The sequence below is a fragment of the Rhea americana genome, unplaced genomic scaffold (genome assembly GCF_003343005.1).
Source record: "Rhea americana isolate MKP2758 unplaced genomic scaffold, rheAme1 scaffold_384, whole genome shotgun sequence".
Lineage (NCBI taxonomy): Eukaryota > Metazoa > Chordata > Aves > Rheiformes > Rheidae > Rhea > Rhea americana.
The window spans coordinates 434,449-456,964 of NW_028186517.1; the positions used below are offsets into that span (position 1 = coordinate 434,449).

Sequence of the window (22,516 nt, forward strand, 5' to 3'; positions counted from 1 at the left end):
ATTTTAGAGACCTGCGGCGGTTAAAATTAGGCGCGGTCCCGGTCAAAAGTAGAGCTCTTGTCGCCATGTCGTGCGTGCGTCGGTGCAGAATAGCTGAGAGCACTCGCAGTTGTAAAGCGGGCGGACAAGAAGTGGGTCGGGTCCGTGCTGGGATGCGCAGGAAGGCGATCTGGTCTCGGCTCTGGTCGTGGATGACTCAACTAGTAGTTAGGGCAGGTAACGGGGTAAGAGGGATTTTGGACTGTGGGTAGAGGCCGAGGTGTAGGCAGAACGCGGCCTGGCTCCCGTGGGGGCCTGCTGAGGGCTGGTTTCTTGTTTTCAGTGCAGTGGTAGCAAACTGCTGGGAGCAGTAACAATGAGGTCTCATATCTTACCTTTTTACTTATTTTTTAATTTATTTTTTTTTAAATTGACACCACAGGAGTTTGATGTTGTTGCTAAAATACAGTATTAGTTTTGGAAACGCAACTGAAAGTGGAATCCGCTTTCTTATTTAGCAGGGTATTGCTGGCATAAAAGCATCTCKAAACGTTTTCTAGGCGGGTACGCGCTCATAAAGCCCTTTGGGACAAACAAGGTCAGGAGAGTAATGGGGTGTGGGAGCCTTCAGATTGCTTTTTAGTTCTACTGTACATAAAAAAGCCTGCATTAGAAACACACGCATCCATTTTTAAGTGAAAACTTCCAGCCTGATACCTGGAAGAGCTGAAGTGATTCTCCCTTCGCTTTCAAACTTCRGTGATGTGATTTTGATATTTCTGCAGTTCTGGATTATGGGTCTTCAACTTTAAAGTTGGAAATAATGACCTTTTTTGGCTACTTATTATTTCTGTAGCTTGGGAAAACATTTTGTTTTTTAGCTCTTATAGTGCTTGAATATCCCAGATGCTTTTCCTTTCTTTAGTTTTACATAAACTTTGCTGAGTACAGAAAGTTATTCCACAGCAAATTATTTGCTCTGTTCTTTGAGCAGTCTTGTGTATGCTTATATGTTTAATTTCTTCCTGGTTCATAAATGCCAAATTTGGCAGCCGTGGCAAAATCTGTTTGGAGAGAAGCTGTGACTATCAGAGCACTTGTCTAAAGTAAAATTGCATCTCTTTGCAATTTCAGCTTGCCTAAGCCATCATCAGTTCCCCCTCTTCCCCAAAATTTGGAAGACAACATGGAAAATGTTGGTTGAATGAGCGGAGGTCAATGTATAGGTGCTTGAGAACTGTGTGGTGGCATTCCTCACTCAACCCCTTGGCAGAAGTTTTAAATTATTCCTTAAGACAGACAACATCTTCATCTAGCTAAATTAGATGATTGTGATGTTCAGTGCAATTACTTTGTCRTACTGTGATGTGAATTTCAGTAAGAAATCCAGGAGAGCGGAGKCTGCTGAGACAGGGCTTGGGAAGTGCAGTGCGGAAAACAGAACCAGGAACTTCCTCCGAGCTGTGGTAGCAGTCGTTGGGCTGCTCGGTGGTGTGCTGGGCAGGATGGAGGGCACTGTCGTAAGGAAGTTCTTGCACGTGAGCAAGAACACTCTGTTGGGTTGCCTCTTCTGTGTCTTTGCTGGAGCCAAGGCTTTGTCACAAGGAAATTAAGCCAGTTGGGAGAGGAGGAGGAAAATATACCGATTACTTTTAGTGTGTGTATTAGCCCTCAGTGTAATCATAACAGCTAACTATTATCATAAAAGAATTATTAATTAGGGCTCTGAGAGTAACTGGACCATGCTGTGGATTCTGTGCCTGTGCTGTTGTGCCACTCTGAAATGGCCTTTGTTGCYATCTCCTCCAGCTGCATGGTTGTGACTTGTGTGGCAAAACTAGTTAAGTAATAACTTGTAGCTCTTGAGCGTGGATTTTTGCTGTGCTTTCCTGGTGGCCTGGCCCCATCCCCAGGCTCTGTTGGTGTGTCTTCTGCAAAGAGCCTAGTTCATACTGACCCGTCTCCTAACACTGATCTGTGCCGTGGAATGTAAAGGCTGCTTGCTGTCTCCAGCCCATGGATTCCTGTGCACTGGTGTGTGTTGCCTACTGGGAGGTTTGGGGTCACCAGCAGATTGTGGTTCTGCTCCTTGGTTTCCTTCTGCCAGCTCTGCGCTGGGATCCAGTCAAATCACTTTTGTAGACAGTGCTGGAAGCCCAGAGATTATTGCAAGCAGGGAAATGGGTGCTAAGCAGTCAATTACCTGACTGTAGCAGAAGGGTAGATCCTGACGGTGTCTCATCGCAAGATTAGRAACCCTCAGGAACCTGACTGAAAACAGTGACGCAACTTGCATCTTTTAGAGCAGTTGTCTGAGGGTATACCTTCAGGAGATCTTGGCTTTGGTGGAAGCCACTCTATGAAGTTTCTGTCCCTGTGCTGCAGTTTGCTGTCACCTTGTTTTGTGGGCTGTACAGTAAACTGTATCGCTRAAATGACCGGGTTAAATGCAGCTCTTTTTGGACAGTTATCCATGATGGAGGCACAGAAAAACATATATTGGCAAAGCTAACGTATTRCATGTTGCCAAGGGCAGACTGGAGGCAGCGAATGGTACGAGGCTGAGCGGAGGCTGTTTGAGGCAGTATTCCTGCACGTATTATTGAACCATGACCTCATACTTGGTGGATGTTGCTGCATGGTTCAGTTGGTCTACGCCAGGTCTGACATCAGTTTAGTATTCCACCCTCCCCCATTTGATAATTTAAATATTACATCCTATCAATTCACAGTTGGCAAGGATTTTTTTTTTTTTGATAGAAGCTTGTTGACTGAGTGAAAACTGAAGTGGGGGAGGAAATCCCGAAGGGAAGAACGCAGAACACCAGGTCTGCAGATGTCTGCAGCCTGCTARCGATCAGAGATAAAAGGACTGGCTGATGACTGCCATAACCATTTCCACTTGTCTGTCCTCTCAGCAGAAGGTACAGTTTCAGTTCTCTTAGGTTCACGCCTATGAAAGAAAAAAAAAGTACAGGGCTTGTGGAAAAAATCCCTGGAGATATGGAGATGTTTGTTGTTATAGCTCCATTTTATGGAAACTGCGGATGGGACTTGATCTGTGTGTTAGGAAAATGAGTTAAGGGTGTTGGTGCCTCAACATCCCAGAGCTGTAAGAACGGCCTGGGAGCACAGGGAAAGGCCCGCTCTTTGGCAGCGGCTGTTACAGCCAGAGCGATGTACAAGCAGAGCCGGTCTTGTGGACAGCTGGGTTAGGAAAGCAGCCTGCTGGGTCACATCATCAAGAGCCTTATAATACTCGCAGGGACTTGCGAGTTTCTCATGGTCTTGTAATTCAACGGCTGTTTGTACAGTCGTATGAACCTGCTTCTTTAGGAAATGGAGTTAAAAGGAATTGACTTGCAACAGTTAAATAGATTGGCTTTGTCAGCCACTGGTGTGAGTCAGGCCCTGCAATCCCCTGCCTCCCACGTGAGTGTTAGCTTGCTGGTAATGGACCCTGATAGAAGCATGTACTCTGTGCTCACAGGGCAGTTCCTTTAGCTTCTTGGCACAGGTGACTGCTGAGACTGGTATCTATAACTTCTGTTATAACCTGCTCTTTCAAACTGCCACAAGACGGAAGTGATGACCTCTGGTAATCAAAAAAGCAGAATGTTGTGTGCCTTTTTTGAGACTATCTACTCCAGCCAGGTCTGGTGATAAGAGACCTTAGTGTAKTCTGTTCCACATAATCACTGAAATTAGTTTAATTCTGCTTTTGGATGTTTTGTATGCTAGCCTCAGATCTCTTAACCTTGGTCTGGTAGAATGGCAGTTGTACTCCCAAGTTGCTTGAGCTGCTTGCTTGTTTGTAGAAAGTGTCTGCMTCTAAGCTGGTGCTACATATAACGTGCTGCTGCTACAGCTCTGAGGGCATTCGGTCTTTGCTTCTGAAACAAGATGTCGTGTTGCCCATCTAGGCAAGATGAAGATAACTGGACTGTTAAATATAGAGCTCAAAAACATCCATATAGTAGTAAGCTATAAATTTTTCTGGAGGTGGTGGTCACCTGTGAGCCTGCTGGCCGTGTTTTCTGTGGATGTCATACCTCTAGGTCTGTATTCATGAGTGAGAGTGGGAATTTCCTGAAAATGTAGGTAATGCCATCTGTAGTAACTGTAGGTGTGGTAGACAGTAGCGAAAGGAGGAGAGGCATGGTGTTTTGGGATTCATGTGTTTCAGGCTTAGTCCTGGCTGATTCAGAAGTCGGCTGTGACTTCTGATCTTATCGCTAATCTCTCTTAAGAGTGGAGAATAGCATTTTCCTACATCACTGCTATTGAGATAAATCCACAGTCGTTCTGCCTGAATAGTGCCACAGTCGTGTGGATGTAATTATCAGATGGACTGGTGTGGGAGATGAATCCTGTTTGAGATTACCAAGGCTTCTGACACTGTCTCCCATAACATCCTCCTAAATAAGCTCAGGAAGTGTGAGTTAGACGAGTGGACAGTGAGGTGGATTGAGAACTGGCTGAAAGGCAGAGCTCAGTGTCGTCGTCAGTGGCGTGGAGTCCAGCTGGAGGCCTGTGGCTAGTGGCGTCCYCCAGGGCTCAGGACTGGGTCCCACCCTGTTCAACTTCTTCATCAATGACCTGGATGAGGGGACAGAGTGCCTCCTCAGCAAGTTTGCTGATGATACCGAGCTGGGAGGAGTGGCTCTGTATCATCAGCCACTGAGGGCTGTTCTGCCATTCGGAGAGACCTGGCCAGGCTGGAGASYTRGGTGGAGAGGAACCTCCTGAGGTTCAACAAGGGCAAGTGCAGAGTCCTGCACGTAGGGAGAAATRACTCTAGGCAGCAGTAAAAGCTGGGGTCTGACCTGCTGGAGAGCAGCTCTGCAGAGAAGGACCTGGGAGTGCTGGTGGATGACAAGTTGACMAKGAGCCAGCAATGTGCCCTTGTGGCCAGGAAGGCCAATGGTCTCCTGGGGTGCGTTAGGAAGAGTGTTACCAGCAGGTTGAGGGAGGTGATCCTGCCCCTCTACTCAGCCCTGGGGAGGCCTCATCTCGAGTACTTCATCAAGTTCTGGGCTCCCCAGTCCAAGAGAGACATGGAGCTACTGGAGAGAGTCCAGCRTAGGGCTACGAAGATGATCAGAGGGCTGGAGCACCTGCCCTGTGAGGAAAGGCTGCGAGAGCTGGGCCTCTTCAGCCTGGGGAAGAGAAGACTGAGGGGGGATCTTATCAATGTGTACAAGTACCTGAAGGGAGGGTGTCAAGGGGACGGGGACAAACTCTTTTCAGTTGTCCCGTGTGACAGGACAAGAGGCAATGGGCAGAAACTGAAGCACAGGAAGTTCCACCTGAACGTGAGGGGGAATTTCTCCACTGTGAGAGTGACAGAGCACTGGAATAGGTTGACCAGAGAGGTTGTGGAGTCTCCTTCTCTGGAGATCTTCAAGGCCTGCGTGGATGCAACCCTGTCTAACATGCTCTAGGTGACCCTGCTGAGCAGGGAGGTTGGACTAGATGATCTCCAGAGGTCCCTTCCAACCTTACTGATTCTGTGATTCTGTGATCAGTTGCTAGCTACATCATTTTGCTCTGTGCAATGCTGCAGCCTTTTTCTGGTGAAGACAGAAGTACTACCCATTTAAGTTCTGGCTTTGGCAGTAGCCAGGAAATCCTCACTTTCTCCATTGGGAAGAGGAGGTGGGTGAAATTTTAGATCTCTGACGTACGTGTTAGCAGCGACACTCAGCTTGAGTAGGGCAGTGGTGGAGAATAGTCACTAATGATTTATTGGCAAAGCATACTGTTATTTAGATACTCTTTGAGGGCAAAGTAAGCGTAGTAGACTAATAGTGGTGATAGCTTCCTTAAACAGCAAAGAGCGTTTGGCAAAAATAGTTTGGATTAAACATTAATTGCCAACTGTTGTTCAGTGACGGTCCTCGTCATTGATAGGTTGTGGKGTTCTCACATTTCTAGCTTCTAATACTGTTAGACAGCACAGTATGTTGGAAAGCTTTATGTTAATCAAAAGCAAATATCAATTTGTTTGCCCACCGATACTGACAGTTTGATTTCAGAAGTCATCTGAAGCTTGCAAATTGGAACAAATTTAACTGTTGCATTTCTACATGTTCATGCCTGAGTGTGGTGGTGTGTGTTTGTGGATYTTGGATGGCTCTCACTCCCATTTTTCTAACTATCAGTGTTTTTCTTACATGATGTGYTTTTCTTGGCTTATGGCTTACTCTCATGGCATTTATTCAACAGGTTTTGCTGTCTTGGTGTTCACAGAGTGAATTACCCATTTCTGGAAGCCTACCAGACAGAAGAAAAATGTGGGGTGATCATCGGCAAGCCAACAGAATGGGGTCATTTCGGTAAGCATTTGACTGTAGAGTTTGTTTCAGTAACATTCTTAAACACAATAAGCAACAGGAACTTTCTTTTAATATATCTATCTGCACATTTTCCTCTAGACAGACTATTCGGTTGTGGTGGGGTGGTTTTGTCTTTTTGTAGASAGCTGCTTTTAGTATTTCTCTTCTTTCTACACTCCACCTTTTTTAGGGATACTTAGTTTAGCTGTTACAAGCTAAGGTGTTGCCTTGGCTTTTGGTCTTATGTGCCATTAAGACAAAATGCCCAATACTGTGATGCTGATTCTCTAACCATGGTGATTGCCTTGATTGAGACTATTCCATGAGGAGAGAGAGACCATTATATCCTGGTATTCTTGGCTATGCTCCTTCAAAAGACATTTTTGAGTGTCACTGAAACTGTTTTAAAGATTTATATCCAAGCAACCTGCACAATGCAACATTTTCCTTAGTATATATTTCTCTGGTGGTTAATAGGTGTTGTGTTTGTGATAGGACTCTGGGTATAAAAAAAAATGGGGCATCAAGAACTGTTTTTTTTTTCTGTTGTGCATAATTTCTTTCATCCTTTGCTCACRTGCCCACCTCAGTTAATTGAATAACAACGGAATAGAGGGACTTTCTCATGGCCTACATTTGTCCAAAGGATTCTGAAATAAGAATGTTTCAAGTTATTGTCCAACTGTAATGTGTCAAGAAAGCTGATGACATTTATGCTAGGAAAAACAGTATCCTCTAGAACTTGTCTCAACAATATTTATGGAAGAGTGATCACCATTTGTGGTGATACCAGTAATGCTGTTCTGCTGATGTTTAAATGGATTTTACTAGCATCACTCTTTACTCTGTTGGGTGGGGAATCCTAACTTTGAACCAGGTTCACTTTTTTTCTGTGGTGGGGCATTCAGGTCAATAAATASGTGGACAATTCAATTAGCTGTGCAAATGTCACCTTGCATTTTGCTGGTGAGCRGTTTGTGTAGTGAAACTCAAAGAAGAACTTGACTTGCTGTAGTTGTGAAGGAAATGTTTACTGGCTGTGGTTGGGTTTAGTGTTATTTTAAAARGTGTTGATATTTTATTCTATTTTTTTATATATAAATATGTTGCACTTAGCTGCAAAGTCAGGTAGCTCCATCTCAAAAACAATTCACTGGGTTTTGAAAAACTATCGTAAGAGGAAACCTCCTCTTGAGTTTCACTGTGCAGAGATTACGAGAACTCGTACCTGTAGCAGTGTAAACTCAGCGCAGGGCAGCCAGTCTGGAGGCACGAGTAATTTTGAACTTTGATTGTTGGCATGTTCCTGTGAGGCATCCTCAAAGTCTGAAATGATACCTCTCGGCGTTTTGAAGGTTTAGACTCCAGTGCAAGGAAATATAAATGAATCTGTGTCATATGTTAATAGAGTATGTTTGGTAACCTTTGGTTTTTTGTGCCTCATGATGATGTGATAAGTTGGCCKTTTGTGATACTGCCCAGAGAACTTAAACTGAAGTGGTTCCTTACAGGCTTGTGCTGGTGATGATAATAAACAAATACACCAGTTGGTGGAACCTTGAACAGCTGCAGAGCTGTGTGCAGTGCAGGACTATGTGGATTGCTACCATCATTAACCCATTAATATTGCAGGTATTCCCTGTTGAGTGCTTCTGGAAATTGTGCTGAAATGGGAGCACCCAAGTTTACTTTCTCACATCTGTCGTATGCTGCCTCATCTTAAACTGCCAAACATCAATATCTTCTGCGGATCTTAGACTGTTACACAACTCTATAAAAGTTTAGAGAAGAATGTGCTGCTGTGTAGATTGCAGACTCTAAGCACGTTATGAATAATACTGTCTTTATTTCTACAGTGGGAGCCAAGAAGAAAGGTTTGCTCCCGGGTGGAACAGGGAATATCCTCCTTCCCTTGATAGTCTTGCTCAAGAAAGACACTCTGGCAACTTCTCTGGCAGAGAATCACTTCCTTTTGATATCCAGGCACTCGCAGGCCTCCTCAATCCTCAGTTTGCCAGCAGAGAGGAACCTTCTTTCAGCTTTGGAGCTAGAGATGGACCACGTAGTGACTTCAGAGGTGGGGAGGGGCACCATGATTTCAGGAGCAGAGATTACCAACCTGACTTTCAGAACAGAGATGATTCACAGTTGGATTTCAGAGGTAGGGAGCCACCATCTTCTGAGTTCAGGGGCAGGGATATGTACTCTGGAGACTTCCGGGAAAGAGAAGGGCCACCTATGGACTTCAGGAGTGGGGACGTTCCTTCAGTGGACTATAGGAATAGAGAGGCATTCCGTATGAACTACAGGGATAGGGAAGCACATAATGTGGATTACAGGGGCAGAGATGAACCTCCATCAGACTTCAGGGGAAGAGGGTCTTTTGATCTGGACTTCAGAGGTCGAGATGGTTCTCATTCAGACTATAGGGCAAGAGATGTGCCTGAGTTAGACTACAGGGGCAGGGAGCACTCTTATTCAGACTTCAGAAATAGGGACGTACCTGACTTGGACTTTAGGGGTGTGGGTTCCTCTGATTTGGACTTCAGAAACAGAAATGCACCATCATCAGACTTCAGAAATAGGAACAGATCCCGGTCCGATCAGGATTTTAGGAGCAGAGATGTGGCTCCTCCCATGGACTTTTCAGAGAGGGAAATGCCTCCTGTGGATCAAAACCTTGTAGATTTTAGGCGCAGCCAATCTACTGCACCTTTAGCAGAAAGAGAGGGCTCTGGTTTAAGCACCAGCAAGAGAGAGGACCCTGCGCTTGGTCTAGATAGAACTCCCTTTGGTAGCCAAAAAGGAGAATTTCAACATTCAGAAACACCAGCCAGAGAAGAGGAATCCCTTGGACTGGGTCTTGAAGACGACGCTTCACACAATTTCCAAAATAGCCGTGGGCCTCGTCCTAATCTTCAGGACCAAGAAGAGCAGCCTCAGACCTTTGCTAACAAGCAGCAGCAACTTTCTGGGGGGGAGCAGCAAAGATCCGATTCTGATCTTGGGTTAAAGGGTGAAGGTGGCCTGGATTTCCTTGGAAGGCAAGATACGGACTACCGAAACATTGAGTATCGCGATGTGGATCACCGGCTGCCAGGGCATCAGATGTTTGATTATGAACATGGCAAGTCCTTCTCAGAAGGAAAACCCAGCAAAGATTCTAGGCTCTATAAGAGCCTTCAGGTAGGTGGCTTTTTCAGTCAGTATTTCTGTTAAACACATATTGGAAAAAGAATGGAAGGAGCTGGGAAGGAGTCTTCTATCCATATTTCATCTCTTGAGTTCTATCCTAATTCACTGTCCTTCTCTGAGGTCATCCTAATGCTCAAGGTTGTTTTAGTGTGCCCTCCTTCCATCTCAGAAGTACTCTTTTCTCGAGAGTGCAATTTAGCAACTGAGAATTGCTAAACACATTTGGTTTAAGACATCCTCAGGTTTAAAATGGCTGGACAAAGGGAAAGTCTTATGGAGGAAGTATTAAACAGAAGAACTTGCTCTGTTCTTCTTTTTTCCTGGGCATCTGTTTGTAGGCACTTCTGGAGACAAGATACTAGGTTAGATGGACCTATACAGAACAGTATCGCTGTTCTCATGTGTGCTTTATTTTCCTATATTGTTTAACTTCAAAAACTGAAGCTGATAACTGCTGAGTTAATAACTGTATTGAATTTGAATCTCCCAGCTCTGGAGAGCAAAGATGCCATTTAATTTCCTTGCTTTAAAATCTTGGGTGATTTCTGTGATCCAGGACAAGGGCTGTCTCTTGGCATTCATGGGTTATTTGGAGCTGTGTAGCTTGTAGACAGATAYTCTGAGACCCTTCTAGGCTCTCTGAATCTTAAACAGTGCTGTGTTAAAGATTTGAGCCATTCTGGTTATGGCCCCTTGCCTTTGAATTATGCCCTGTTTTATTTGTTATGATTTGACTGTCCTCTGAGCTAGCATGTCTCACTTGTAAAAACTATCTTGATTCTGTGAACTCAAGGACCAAGATTACCGGACCTGCCCCAAGTATGTGAAGCCAAGCAAACTCATTCGGCTAGGAGGAGTGCCTGAAACTGCCACAAAGGATGATGTAAGTGGGKTTTTTTTGGTCTAAAATTTGTTGTGGAGTTATCAGAATCTCTGTCAGGTGTTTCTAAACCTGTYGTTTTCAATCCTGGTGAGTGCAGTTCATGTAATCTGTCTATAGTCTGTCATTTTCCCCAAGGAAAATCCAAATTCAAAAGTGATTGCAGTGTTATTTTTGTCTGATTATTCTGCTTTTATGGGGGTCTGGAAGTGATGGGTTTTTCTGCTGTCACATGTGGGATGCTGGTCAGCAAAAGCCTCAATTGTGAGACTTTTTAATATGCCTCACTTCCAGGATTGCTTGAGAGTGTAGATAATATTGTTATTACTTTGGTAACATATTTTGAAACATGAAGACATTTGGTGTCCGAGTGAACTAGTTCCTCACTGGTTAGTTTAAGTTGCTTAAATAGTACTCATAAGGATGGAGATGTCATCTGCTGCTACTGATTTTAGTTAAAAAAAAAAAAAAAAAAAGGCTTTCCTCTACAAAATGAAAGAAGTTACTTTTACAAAAGCTCCCAGTTCTGATTGTTTTCTGTGACCATTTCAGACATGAGAACGTCTATGTGCAGCAATTTTTCCTAGGGTTGGCTGCGATGGTCAGAGCTTCTGAGGCTTAATACTGAAATCTGGATACTGGAGAGCTCATAGCAGAAACTTTGTACATCAGAGGATGATGAGATTCAGAACAGTTACCCTTTGTTCCATCATTTTCTTAAAGGCAGTAAGACCCCTCTAACCTCAAGTAAAGATCACAAGTGAGGGACTAAAATCAGCATGACGACCATCTGAACAGTTGAATTCTGGTGTAAATGGCGCTCATTTATCTTTAAAAAAACAAAGATACTCTTGAAAATTCAATTATCAGTTCTCGGGTATTGCGAGAACTTTGTCAGGAGAACATTTTTGTTGGCAGAACAGTTAAGCCATCAACGACAGAAGTCTTGGAGAAAGAGTAATGAATATTTGCAAATGCCTTGCTTTCCAACATTTTGTTTTGGAGACTGAAGAGGATTTTGGTTTTCCTGTAGATTCTCAATGCTTTCCGTGGGCCTGACGGGACACCCGTGAAGGACTTGCGACTCAAAGATTACAGTTCAGGTGAGAACGTTTTTCCAGTGCTTCCAGTTTCAGGTTTACAAAAGGGCTTTTTTCTCACTGRTTACTCACTTAGCCAGTTTGGTTGAACTCCTTGATGCTATAATTACAGGTATTTTCAAATGAGAAAGACCACTGAGTTATATAGCTTATCCTCTYGTCTTTAAAACTGGTGGCTGTGGTCACTGATATGTCAGAGGAAAAGCACCTGTGCTGGTACCTCTAGCTAGACCTGGGAACAGCAGAGAAAACAGCAGGGCTGTTCTGATAGCCATTGAGAATAGAAATAATATTGGCATGGCGCAATGAGTTAATTCCCAATAGTTTTTTTTTTAAATCAGATCTCTTTGAATTGTTTTCCGTCTTCTTTCTGCAATGATATTACTGTGGAATAAATCCTCAAAAAATAGTGTTCTCATAGCACAACATTTGTCCTTCAGTAGTGTGAAACTGSTATCCTGCTTTAATACCTAAGGTTATAAAAAATAAAAATAAGTTTTACAAATAAGTTTCCATTACCCGATCAGGTTGCCCTTTCTCCTTTCAAAGAATGAAGGTTCGCTCTACTTCTGATCACTGTGTAGGAGTCTGAAGAGAGGAATATTTTACAAGGCTGCTTTGTGTGGGAGTCGTATTATAACAGAGGTGTGCRGTGGTAGGAAATGAGGGGTGAGTCTTGGGGATCGGTTTGGGTYGTGCTGGTAGGAAGCGCCTGGAAACAGGAAGGGACCATCTGAAGTTACCTCTCCTGCTACGCTCATACCGAATAGCTCCTGCTCCAAAGTGGATTTTGTGGATTTCCAAAAGAAGGGGAAAAATCTCAGGATTGTTTTCTTTTTATAAACCTAGGRTATCAGGGGTTCTACTTTGGTCCGTGCTTTTTTTTCTTATTGCCCCACAATGGTTTGTGGATGGAGCAGCTGGAATTCCTGGTGTCAGATCATCAGATGCAGGCTTTCAATGTCTTCGGTAGCTTAAGGGAGAAGCTGAGGCAATTGGGTATTTCTCAAGTATATTTTTGTTTCTGGAAGCTGCTAAAGGAGATTTCACAACCTTCTCATGAACCTTTGAACCAAAGAACACCCTGTGTTTTTACATAGTCTCATTTGGCCCAACAAACAGGACTTAAAGGGTACGATCAATCTTGCTTGCTTTCTTCCCTCTTCTCTAAGTGTAGTACAGCATAGCTGTTGYCATCCATACAAAATTGAGTGCAACCGAACAATTGCAACATATTTGTTTTTTGCCCATTCTGATATGACTTGTCTGGTTTTTTTTCTGAAATACGTCACTTTTCAGTAATAAATCAACTTGGACTTGGAATCTGTTCACAAAWCTCCTTCTTGCATATGTTATTAGGACTTACTGCCCTTTTCACAGAGTTGTTGGCTACTCCTTCCCCATTTCAAAGGCTGCTCACAATGGGATGTGGTGTCTGAAGTTGCATGTGGAAGCCGAAGTATCCGCTGATGGTCATGCATAATATGAGAGTCCAAGTTTTCTGTTGTCAATATAAAGGCTGTATTCTCTTTCGGTCTGTCTCCTCAGCAGCAGAGTGTGTCTTTATTTTTTTTATTGTTTCTGGATTTTATGGGGAGAGAACGAGTGAACTTAAAATTAGCTCATGTTTTATGAGCTATTTGAAGCTGTTTTTTAACCATGTTCAGGCAATGCGAGTAGATTAAGCAGCATAGCATTATTCTAGGTTACATAGAAACTCTGAAKACTTCGTTTTTAATTACGTTCTGAGGCTGCTAACGTAGCTGCAAATTGAAACAGCTTTGGGGAGTTTCTGATCCTTGTTATGAAAGATGGATACATCTAGGACAAGAAAAGCTTCCTGAAGTGTGAAAAGTTCTTTTTGAAATTGGATAACTAAAAGCTTCAGCAAATTTAATACAGCTTTTCATGTTAAGCCAACCTAAAGAGAAGCGTATGAATCTGAATTCCTATTAACTTCTGAATAGTTAAGCCTRTCTGAAACCAAGGGCCAGCCATGGGTGAACACTGCTATTACAAGGGGGTGTGTATGTAGGTGGGTATATGAATTAAAAGCAAACTTCTGGATTGCGAATGTCTCTGATACATGTGGCCCACTAGCTGCATTACTGTATCAGTTCAATGATGCAATGATAGCCTGACTCAAAAGAGTGCGTGTTGAGTCTGAGTGGGTTGTATATTTTTGCGTGTTATCCAGAAATGTTAAAAATAACATTAATCATGATTATGCATATACTTCATGTTGAGTGTTTTAGAGAGAAGAGTGACTGCAGCTGTTGGAGAATGAAAACAGCCAAAACAACATACAATTAACTTGAAATAATTGAGATCAGTTTCACAGTAAGATAACGCTTATCATAAAGCTTATCTCAGCAGCTTCAACATCATGATTCCACTGTATGATCTTTCTCAGGACTCTTTGTTTTGGGGAAAATACATAGTTGATTTTTGGAAAAAGCAGCTCAACTTTTRTATGAAGGCCTTTCTGCATGCTGTTTATGCACTGAGGGAGGCATATTTGTGCTGGAGGTTGTGCTGAGTATGGATCACTCTTCTTAGTAAACATGGTGTGGTTTTGGTTTGCATGCAAGCTGTTTGTTCTTTAGATTATTTGGTCTCTGAGGCATGCAGACTGAAACACTGTCTGGAGTTTTAAAAAGGAAGTGAAGAGAGAGACCTGGAGAACTGGCATAGTCCCTTCTATTTAAATCAAAAAGGCAGATATTTRCAGACGATCACAAAATATAAAATACCCAAAACGAAATTTCATGATGTTACCCTACACAGCATTTCTACATGTCTGTGAGTTCTCAGTGAGATTTTTGAATTCATGCCTGCACATTCAGACTAAAGGTACCAAAAAAAATTTGTGGAGGGAAGAGGCTTTCCGCCAAAGTGATATGAAGGTGTTGGCAGAAGTAATTGTATTAGATTGTTGGCTTATCTTCCCATTTGTCTTTGCAAGTGTATTTGGTCATGTCTGTTCAATTAATCATTATAAAGAATAAGTCCTGTGGTGAGACATACAGTTTTTTCTCAAGGACCATCAACTGCTGTAGYCTGTAATACCTTCTGGTGCCTCTTGATGCCTCACCCAGAGAGAGCAGCAGATGCACTGCTGCTTYGATTTGTCCGCAGCTTTGCAAGAAGCGTTTGTCACTAACTGCTTGTGAGCTCCCACCATCCCATTTGAAGTTACTCAGTCTCCAGTCAGTGGAGTCAAGGCTTTCACATGACTTTCTGGTGTGAGCCTTCTGCTGTGGAGCTGTTAGTTCAGTGTGTCATACTACCAGGTTACACGTGGCACATCTTCTGTCATTCTCATGTTACTGTCTATGCACTTGTGATGGTGCTGACTCTACCACAAACTTGAAACTGAAATCTTCTGACCYTCAAGGAATCTCACATGAACATGCCTCCCGGTTTTGATCTTAATCATATTTTTAAGCTTGTCTCCTGCTTCCCATCAAGCTTTATTTCTGCTTTCCTAACTAATGTAAAACATAAGCAAAGACATATAGAATCATCTTGTATCTGATGTGCACAGAACACTTTGGATGACTGTGTGTACCCTGGAGAAGAGAGYGTGATGAGCTATCTTTATTTTAAAGGGCAGCTTATTATGAGWTGTCCTTCTTTAAGAGATGCTGCAATAGTGGCTAAGTGATAAACAAAAGTATGAAGTGTGCTCTGAGCCTTCTGTTCAAATTGTTCTTCTAGATGCAGACTATAGTGGGACAGGCTGGGAATGGTGTGTTTTCTAACCAGGATTCATATTAGGGWTGGTACTAGCCGTTGGGAAAAAAACATCTAGGGGATCTGAGCCTAAGGAAGAGTTGCTGGTAGCCTCATGAGGTTTTTCCAGCTTACTCTACAAGTGTACTCTGGGGAGCAAAAGCGTTTTTTGCTGCATCAGGAGAGCCTAGTGGAGAATGGACATGTTGGCTGAGATGGAGAGCAGCATGCCCAGAGAGGAGCTCTGTGAAACAGCCCTGGAAGGACCAGGTGAGCTAGGGTGAAATTAGAGGGAGCAGTGAGGTCTATCCCTGTAAATACCTTCYAAGCTAGTGCAGTTGTTCAGAAGCTGGGAGATTTGGATTTGTTAATGCCTGTTCTGAYTCTTCTGAAACTTCTGAATCCTGGATAGGAATGTGAGAAAGAACTAAGTAGYGTGGGGTTCAGGAGGGAGAGAATTGAAATAGTTCTCTGGAACTCTCTGGTTCTCAAGCTCTGGATAGCCTTGAAGGCTGGAGGTGCCCCCAGCACTGCCAGGACATACCYGTGCTGCCAGTGCCCACATAACACTGGGCCCTGGGGAGCAAAGCATCCACAAATGTGATGCTCTTAGAGGCTGGAAGTGCTGGTGAAATACATACCGCCTTGTGCTGCCTGTCTCCAGCTTGAGAGTGCTGCCATGCTGAAACATCCAGCCTTAGGTAGGGTTGTARAGCTGAACTGCCTTGCTTGGAGAGGAGATGTTTCCAGAGATGTGGAGCAGAACCATACTAAACAGAAATGTTTTGTTTGTGTTCAGGGGAGATGTGGTACCGTTAGGCAAACCTTTCTGGGAGTTGAATTCATGGTTGCCTCGCRAAGAGGTCTTGGCACCAACCCTGCAGAATTTGGTTAGGAATAGATCCCACAGGGACTTGCATCCCTTGCTGTGGGATGTCTCTGATGTGCTCTGTGATACAGAGGTGCATCTTGCCTGCTGTGCTAATTATACAGAAAACAGCTTGCCTTGCTGAGCAAGGCTGGTGCTAAAGGACCACAGGAAGGACAACCTTCTAATACTGCATTCTGGCACAGCAAAGATTGTGCGGCCTGCTCTGCTGCTTCAGCTGGGAGCATGGGCACACAGATCTGAGGCGTTTGAGGAGAGCTCAGACGATCATCCAGGAGCTCACCAGATGCTGTAGCATGTGTGGAGTTCCTGTGTTGAAGCATGACCAGATCAACCACTTCTCAACAGAGTTCTTCAGCCTCAAGGGGTTCATCTTTCAGGAACTGGGGAAATACATGCAGTGCCAATTTGCAAGTGAATCTTGTTTGTACCCAAATAGCCTGTCCAGGACTGAAAAAAACACTCTAGCTGGAGTGAGTCCGTGGTCATTGACACCAATCCTTGCCAGTTTTTGCTGGTGTGTAGGCAGTAGGCTTTTGGCTAGTCTTTCTTGGTTTTAGGGCTTTGGTGTATTGCCTCTTGCAAGCAAAAGGCATTATTGCACCTCTTCTCTCACCTGTGATATGGTGGCTTAGGAAATGGAAAGTAAGARTCTTTTAAGTTAGTGTTTGCTATACTGATCAGCCTTGGTTCAGGATTATAAGGCCTGTTCGAAAGAAAAGGCAACAGACATTCATCCATAAAACATGCTCACAACCTTTTTAACATGCACAGTCCTTTTCTGCATGACTGTTTTTACAAACTATGCTCACCCTTTTTAAATCTCAAGCACAAAACTTGAGGACTTTTCRCAGCTTACCAGCATTCTTGGGTTAATTGCTTTTCTGAGTCATTTGTACTAAATGACAGATCATGTTTTCATTCTGGAGATCCTATGCACATTAGCAGTATTTCAAAACCAGGTTCCTGTCTGCAACTTCTTCCCACGTATGCAGCTTCCAGTCCTCTTACAGAGTTTTTCAGTGGCCCCAGCCTTCCTTGGATGCCAGAGGTTCTTTACAAATACATGTAATACTTTGTCTTTAATAAATAAAAATTAATAAATGTCTGTGTACAGTCTTAGTGTTGCGAGTTTTCCTCCTCTTCCTTTGTAGTTCACAAACTACAGCCCTTCAGGGCCAGGAAGGGTTGTCACCTCCTGAGCTCTGACTGCTCTGACCTTTGTAGTTCTTGTAGTTCGGAGGTTGTGCATGTGGAGTGTCCGCTCTTGAGGGTGTCTCAAGCGGATCCTTTCTGCGCTGTCTTCCTGGATAGAGGAAGCAAGATGGATTGGAGCATTCGAACAGGATATAAGCTACTTTTCTTATTTTTTGTTTTCAGTGCCATTCTCTTGTGTAGCATCGTCATGATCGAGTGTGTACATTTTCCTTTTTGTAGTTTGTTGTAGATTATGCTCTTTAGTATTCAACAGCAAACTTTTCTAATCCAGCTCTGTTCAGCTTTAGTAGCTCTAAAGACCRAGACATTTGTGCAGCAAGGAGTTCTGTCAAAAAGAGACTTACGGAAACTTGGAATCCACCAGCTGGTATTAAGAGAACTCTCAGTTTTGGCTTCTGAGCTTGTGTTAGTGTAGGCTGATTGCCGCTGTTTCCTGTGGTGCTGTAGGAGTGCCCTCCAAGTTTTTCAGCTGTGGGGACAGCTTTATTTTCTCTACTCGCTGTGGAAGGCACTACACTGTTGCCCATCCTTGCCGCATGGGCAGGACCTACTGCATATGCACAGATACAGACACTACTGTGTGTGTTCAGGAGCTCCTGGCTTCTTGAAAGCATGTTGGGCATGCCCCCAGTGGTGTAGAGATTCAGAGAAATCTGCATTTTTCCAGTGTTTTCAACAGGAAAAAGAGCCATTAAAGCAATTTTTACAATCATCTCCTGGCCAGCTCTAACATGCAGACCTCCTGGGAATACAGAGTGTAGTGTGTAGGATGGGGAACAGCAGCAACCTTGCTCAGCTGTGGCTTTTCCTGTCAGGCCATAGAGAAGTACTTGTCTCGCTTTAGGAAAGCTGCAGATACTTTCTGCCCTTTCAAGAACAAGTAGAGCGAGAGGGATGCATCAGGGGAGGACAGTGAACGAATTCTTCCTTCTAGCAGAGAATGGCATTTCTGAAGGAACAGGCAATATTTTAGCAGAGAGGCTGGCCAGTGGGTTAAAAAAAAAAAAAAAAGTGAATCAAGCAGTGCTTCTTTCTTTTGATATCCTCAGGCTTAGGTTGGATTTTTCTGCACTTTAGGCAGCTGATTTATTAGACTAAGCACAGGAATAACATGTTCCAGGGTATCTTTGGACCTCTAAGCCTGTGTGCCATCAGTGCCCATTTTGTTCATTGGGTTTTAAGTGGCACTTCAGAGGATGAGTGACCTTCAAGACTGTGACTAGTTACCMGGCAAGGAGGCTGCCCTCTTGAGAGGGGGAGTCGTTCTGGAGGCGAGTCCCTATTGACTTTCTCCAACTCAGAGGAAAATCAAGGGCTGCAGCTAGACCAGTCTGTCATGCTGTACTCTGCCATGGCCCATCTCTTTAGGCCGTGCAGGTTCTGATCTGCTCTGCTCTAGGTGTCCCTTTAGGAAACCATTGTATTGGAATTGTCCGAAGTAGCTTGAACATAAGTTTCTCATTCTGGAAAGGTTTTGCATGCTGCAAATCAGGGAGCAAAGGAGAGTTCTGCCCTGTTGAAGAAAGGCAGGTTCATGGGCAAGTGGGATAAGGGGTTTGCCGAAAGCTTTTCCTGTCTATATTCATCACTCAGTACCGAGAAGCAGATCCCATATCCTGTACAGATCTAGGACCATCTCTGATGCTCTKTGTGAGGCTATGCTGTTGTACAAGGACTGCTGAATATGTCGTTGACCTGTGCACTGATAATGTTTTCCTCCTCCTATAATGAGATATTCATTATTTACTATCAATAACTTCACAGGTTTCCTGGGCGGGTGGCCTAATTCTGCATCTTTCCTTGGAGGAAATGAAAGATCATGTACATGGGGTCATGAATATGTTGTAAAAATCTCCCCTAAATGAGGTAGCTCTTCTTATCAACCAAGCAGTAACAGACCCTGAAGGAAGAGTATACAGAACCCTGTCTCTGCCGCTTCAGCTGTGCAAAGGTCAATGTGTATGACTGCAGATCCTTTCCAGAAATGTGGAATTACCTCATATTCACTCTGTACTTGATGCTGTAGCTTCTCTTGAAGCAATAGAGCTTTCCTCTCCAAAGTGGATGAAAGGCTGTAGAGGGATTTCCTGGCTGTGTTCTGCTCTGCCATGCTGTCTCTGGAGTGAACAAGCACCAACAATATTCTTACTGCAGCAGGTTAGCCTTAGCTCTGCTTTACTGTGCTATCCTTCTGAGTCCTAGACGTGTCAGAAAGCACAAATGCTTTCCTTCCGTAGCAATTCTGTCTCATCTTACAGGAGAAAGCAAGTAGACTGCTGTCGGGATGGTTGAGAGATTCTTCTGTTCCCCTCAGGCATCTGGATAGCAGATGTTGGCCGACATCATGGCAGAGCAGGGAACTCCAGCACGCTCACAGCTGGCCCAGCTGTTCAGTTTAGTATAGTGTTTAATCTTTTTAGATGATCTGTTAAACTAAGTTACTTTAACAGGAGGCCATCTTCTTACCTTACAAACTATAGGAAAGAGAATCTGTTTGTATTGCAGCACAAGAGAGAAGAGTTTTGTAGCAGTCATGTTGGAGAAGGCAGGTGACATTTCATGTTGGACTTGTTTGCAGGGGAGGATAGTAATGTGCATGCTCATTCTTAGAAGCAAAGAGCTGGATCTCCTCTCTTGAATTGGGTGCCTTTGTCATGTTGCCATCRTACCTTGTATCTTTGGTTTGGCATAGGTTAAGGCCACTGTTGATACCTGATCTTTTCATCAGGCCTGTAAAAGCTCCAGAGGTGTCTTTTTTTTTGAGGCCTTCACACTACGTACAGYGCATATCATAAAAACATCTTAGTTTTCCTTTAACTAGATCTTTGAAATAACAAGCTATCATGAAGTAATACATTACCGTGCGTCTGTTGTTCCTCAGAAACTGTGTGTGTATAGAAATAAATCTTTCTTTAAATCCCAAGTCCATCTTTTTTTCAGAAACCAAAGAACGGTAATGTTCAGTCAGACTTCCAGGTTTTTTAGCCAAACCATAGTGTGCTAACAAGGACCTAACACTGGTTATCAAAATTTACTTCACTAAGATACATCTGTTTCAGAGGCAAAACATTTTTCATTCTGATATTTGCAGAGTGGCTTCCTGGAGCTCTATATATGTCTTTACTACTAAGCGTCAACTGATTGTGTGACTATTTTCAGTACAGAAAACAACGGGGCAGGCTTTGGGATCACCTGTAAAACCCATCACGTATACGTAGAAGCACTTAAAGGAATGTGTAAAATTCTCTGGATTTTATGTGCATTAGTCCCCTTGAGTGTTCTCCTTTCAGCCCTTACGTAGTGTCTGTGAGATTGTAGACTTGCAGAACTGTGAGGAAGCAGTCAAATGAGGTAGAAATGTCCTTTTATGCAGCTGGCCTGAAACATGGGGTTAGGTGAGAACAAGCCTGTTTTATGGCTATGCTGGGATGAAAAACTGGATGAGCTCAAGTGCTTGAGGACTGTTGGTACGCTCTCTGCAAAGTTCATTTGGACAGCGTAGCTAATACTCTAGCATGTTCAGAGTTTGAGGAGGAGGGGAAATCATAAAAACTATGATGTTTTTATGATATGGGCTGTAAGTAAACTGACTTATTTTTTTGATAGAAAATCTTGTTAAGATACTTCTACCAAAACAAGGAACGTGTCTGACTCCATTCCACTTTTCTGTGGATTCTGAAACACTGATATCATACCAGTCAGTGGAAGAAAGATCAAGTTAAGAAGATACCAGGTTTTTATGATGTGATCTTCTCATGACACTTTACACATGCATATAGGCCAAACCGAGGCAGAAAACCATGCTGTAATCTTAAGCAATGATTCTGCTTTGYTGTGTTGATCACTTTGGTTTTAGTACTATGACCTGAACAATACTATGGCCCTACTTGTCATGGCAGCAACCGAATTGCTACATTCTCACAGGCTAGTATGTTAAGGCAAACTGCTTGAAGGTTTCAGAAATAAAATTATCCAAGCTCAGCAGCTGCTCTTACAAAGAGCTACTCCAGCCCTAAAACGGATGCAGGAAAAAGAGGCACGACAGTTRATGGCAGGAGCCTATGTAGCTGTCTCCCCTTAAGAACCGATCTCAAGTCACTTGGTTTTATTTCAAGGGGTTGTTCTCTACGTAATGTGATTATTGCAAACAGTGGGGGGAAAAAAAATCTGCAAACCTGGCTTTTTAAGGTGTTTTGCAGGAACCCTGGTGTTCCACAGGTCTCTGTTTCAGTGGGTTTTCTAGCATGGTCTAGAACATGAAAGAGCCAGAAAGAATGACTTGATCCTGAGCTCTCCAGAAGGATGCTGCTGTGGAGCTTGCGGCAGCAGAGCAGAGCAGGGGCTCCATATTCTCGAAGGCTAATGTTAGTTTTCAGTTTTCAAATATTGAGGTTTGTCAAGTCTATGTAAAAGGCTGGATCTGGAGGTGGGGAAAGGAAGAGGGTTGGTTTCAACTCCCTGCACATCTTCACAAGGTGTTGTGGGTGCTGGACTCCAGGCTGCTCTCTTCTTGCATCRCTTTCCTGGTCCAGACTGCGTAGTGAGTTGCAGTTCCTGTGCGTCCTGACCACAAGAGCTGAACATCTGTCCTAAAGCTGCCCTTTGACAGGATATGGGCTGCAGTTTCTGTTTTGGTTCTCACTGTATGTGTTCCTGCAGCTATGCTTACAGGATGGACTGAGTTGCGGGGGCTGAGATGAGAGAGTGCACGAGGAGAAGTATGTGGATCTCTTCGCATTAGCTGTCTCCTTTTAATACTTGCAACAATCCTGCAGCATACATTCCTCCAAGGGTCTCAGATTTTGAGCTGATCGCTAGCACGTGCGTCTGACATGCACCTGAGAGTGCAGCGCTGAATCTTGTACCTTGCKGGATTGAATCCATATCTAAAACTCTCGTTCCCTTCACCAGGAGTTGAGTGTAAACTGCCTCACCAGCTGAAGTGAGTAGTGTAAAAACTACGGCAGTCTTGCTCTGTCATAAGAGCCCGCACTTCACATGCATATATAAATATGACAGTGTTTTGATCCCACCTTGCTGATTACAACACCTTTCAGAAATCTCTCCGTGAGGAGTCTTACGGGCTGACAAATACCACTYGTGCAGCCTTTTCCTAAACCAGAGGCAGAGGAGCGACTCTCGAGCTTTGGGTTTGATTGCGATTTTAAAATGTACCAGCTGA

At 43.6% G+C, this 22,516-nt stretch overlaps 1 protein-coding gene across 1 annotated transcript in view; it reads left to right on the top strand.

Moving 5' to 3' along the window:
• RBM6 (RNA binding motif protein 6) overlaps nucleotides 1–22,516 on the top strand; it is a gene marked incomplete at its 3' end in the record, with an annotated part of 46,295 nt that overhangs the window by 386 nt on the left and 23,393 nt on the right. The window contains exons 2-5 of the mRNA XM_085313398.1: nucleotides 6,208–6,317; nucleotides 8,174–9,503; nucleotides 10,306–10,395; nucleotides 11,426–11,495. Of these exons, the coding sequence (XP_085169524.1) occupies nucleotides 6,274–6,317; nucleotides 8,174–9,503; nucleotides 10,306–10,395; nucleotides 11,426–11,495 (1,534 nt within the window). The remainder of the gene's footprint in view (nucleotides 1–6,207; nucleotides 6,318–8,173; nucleotides 9,504–10,305; nucleotides 10,396–11,425; nucleotides 11,496–22,516) is intronic.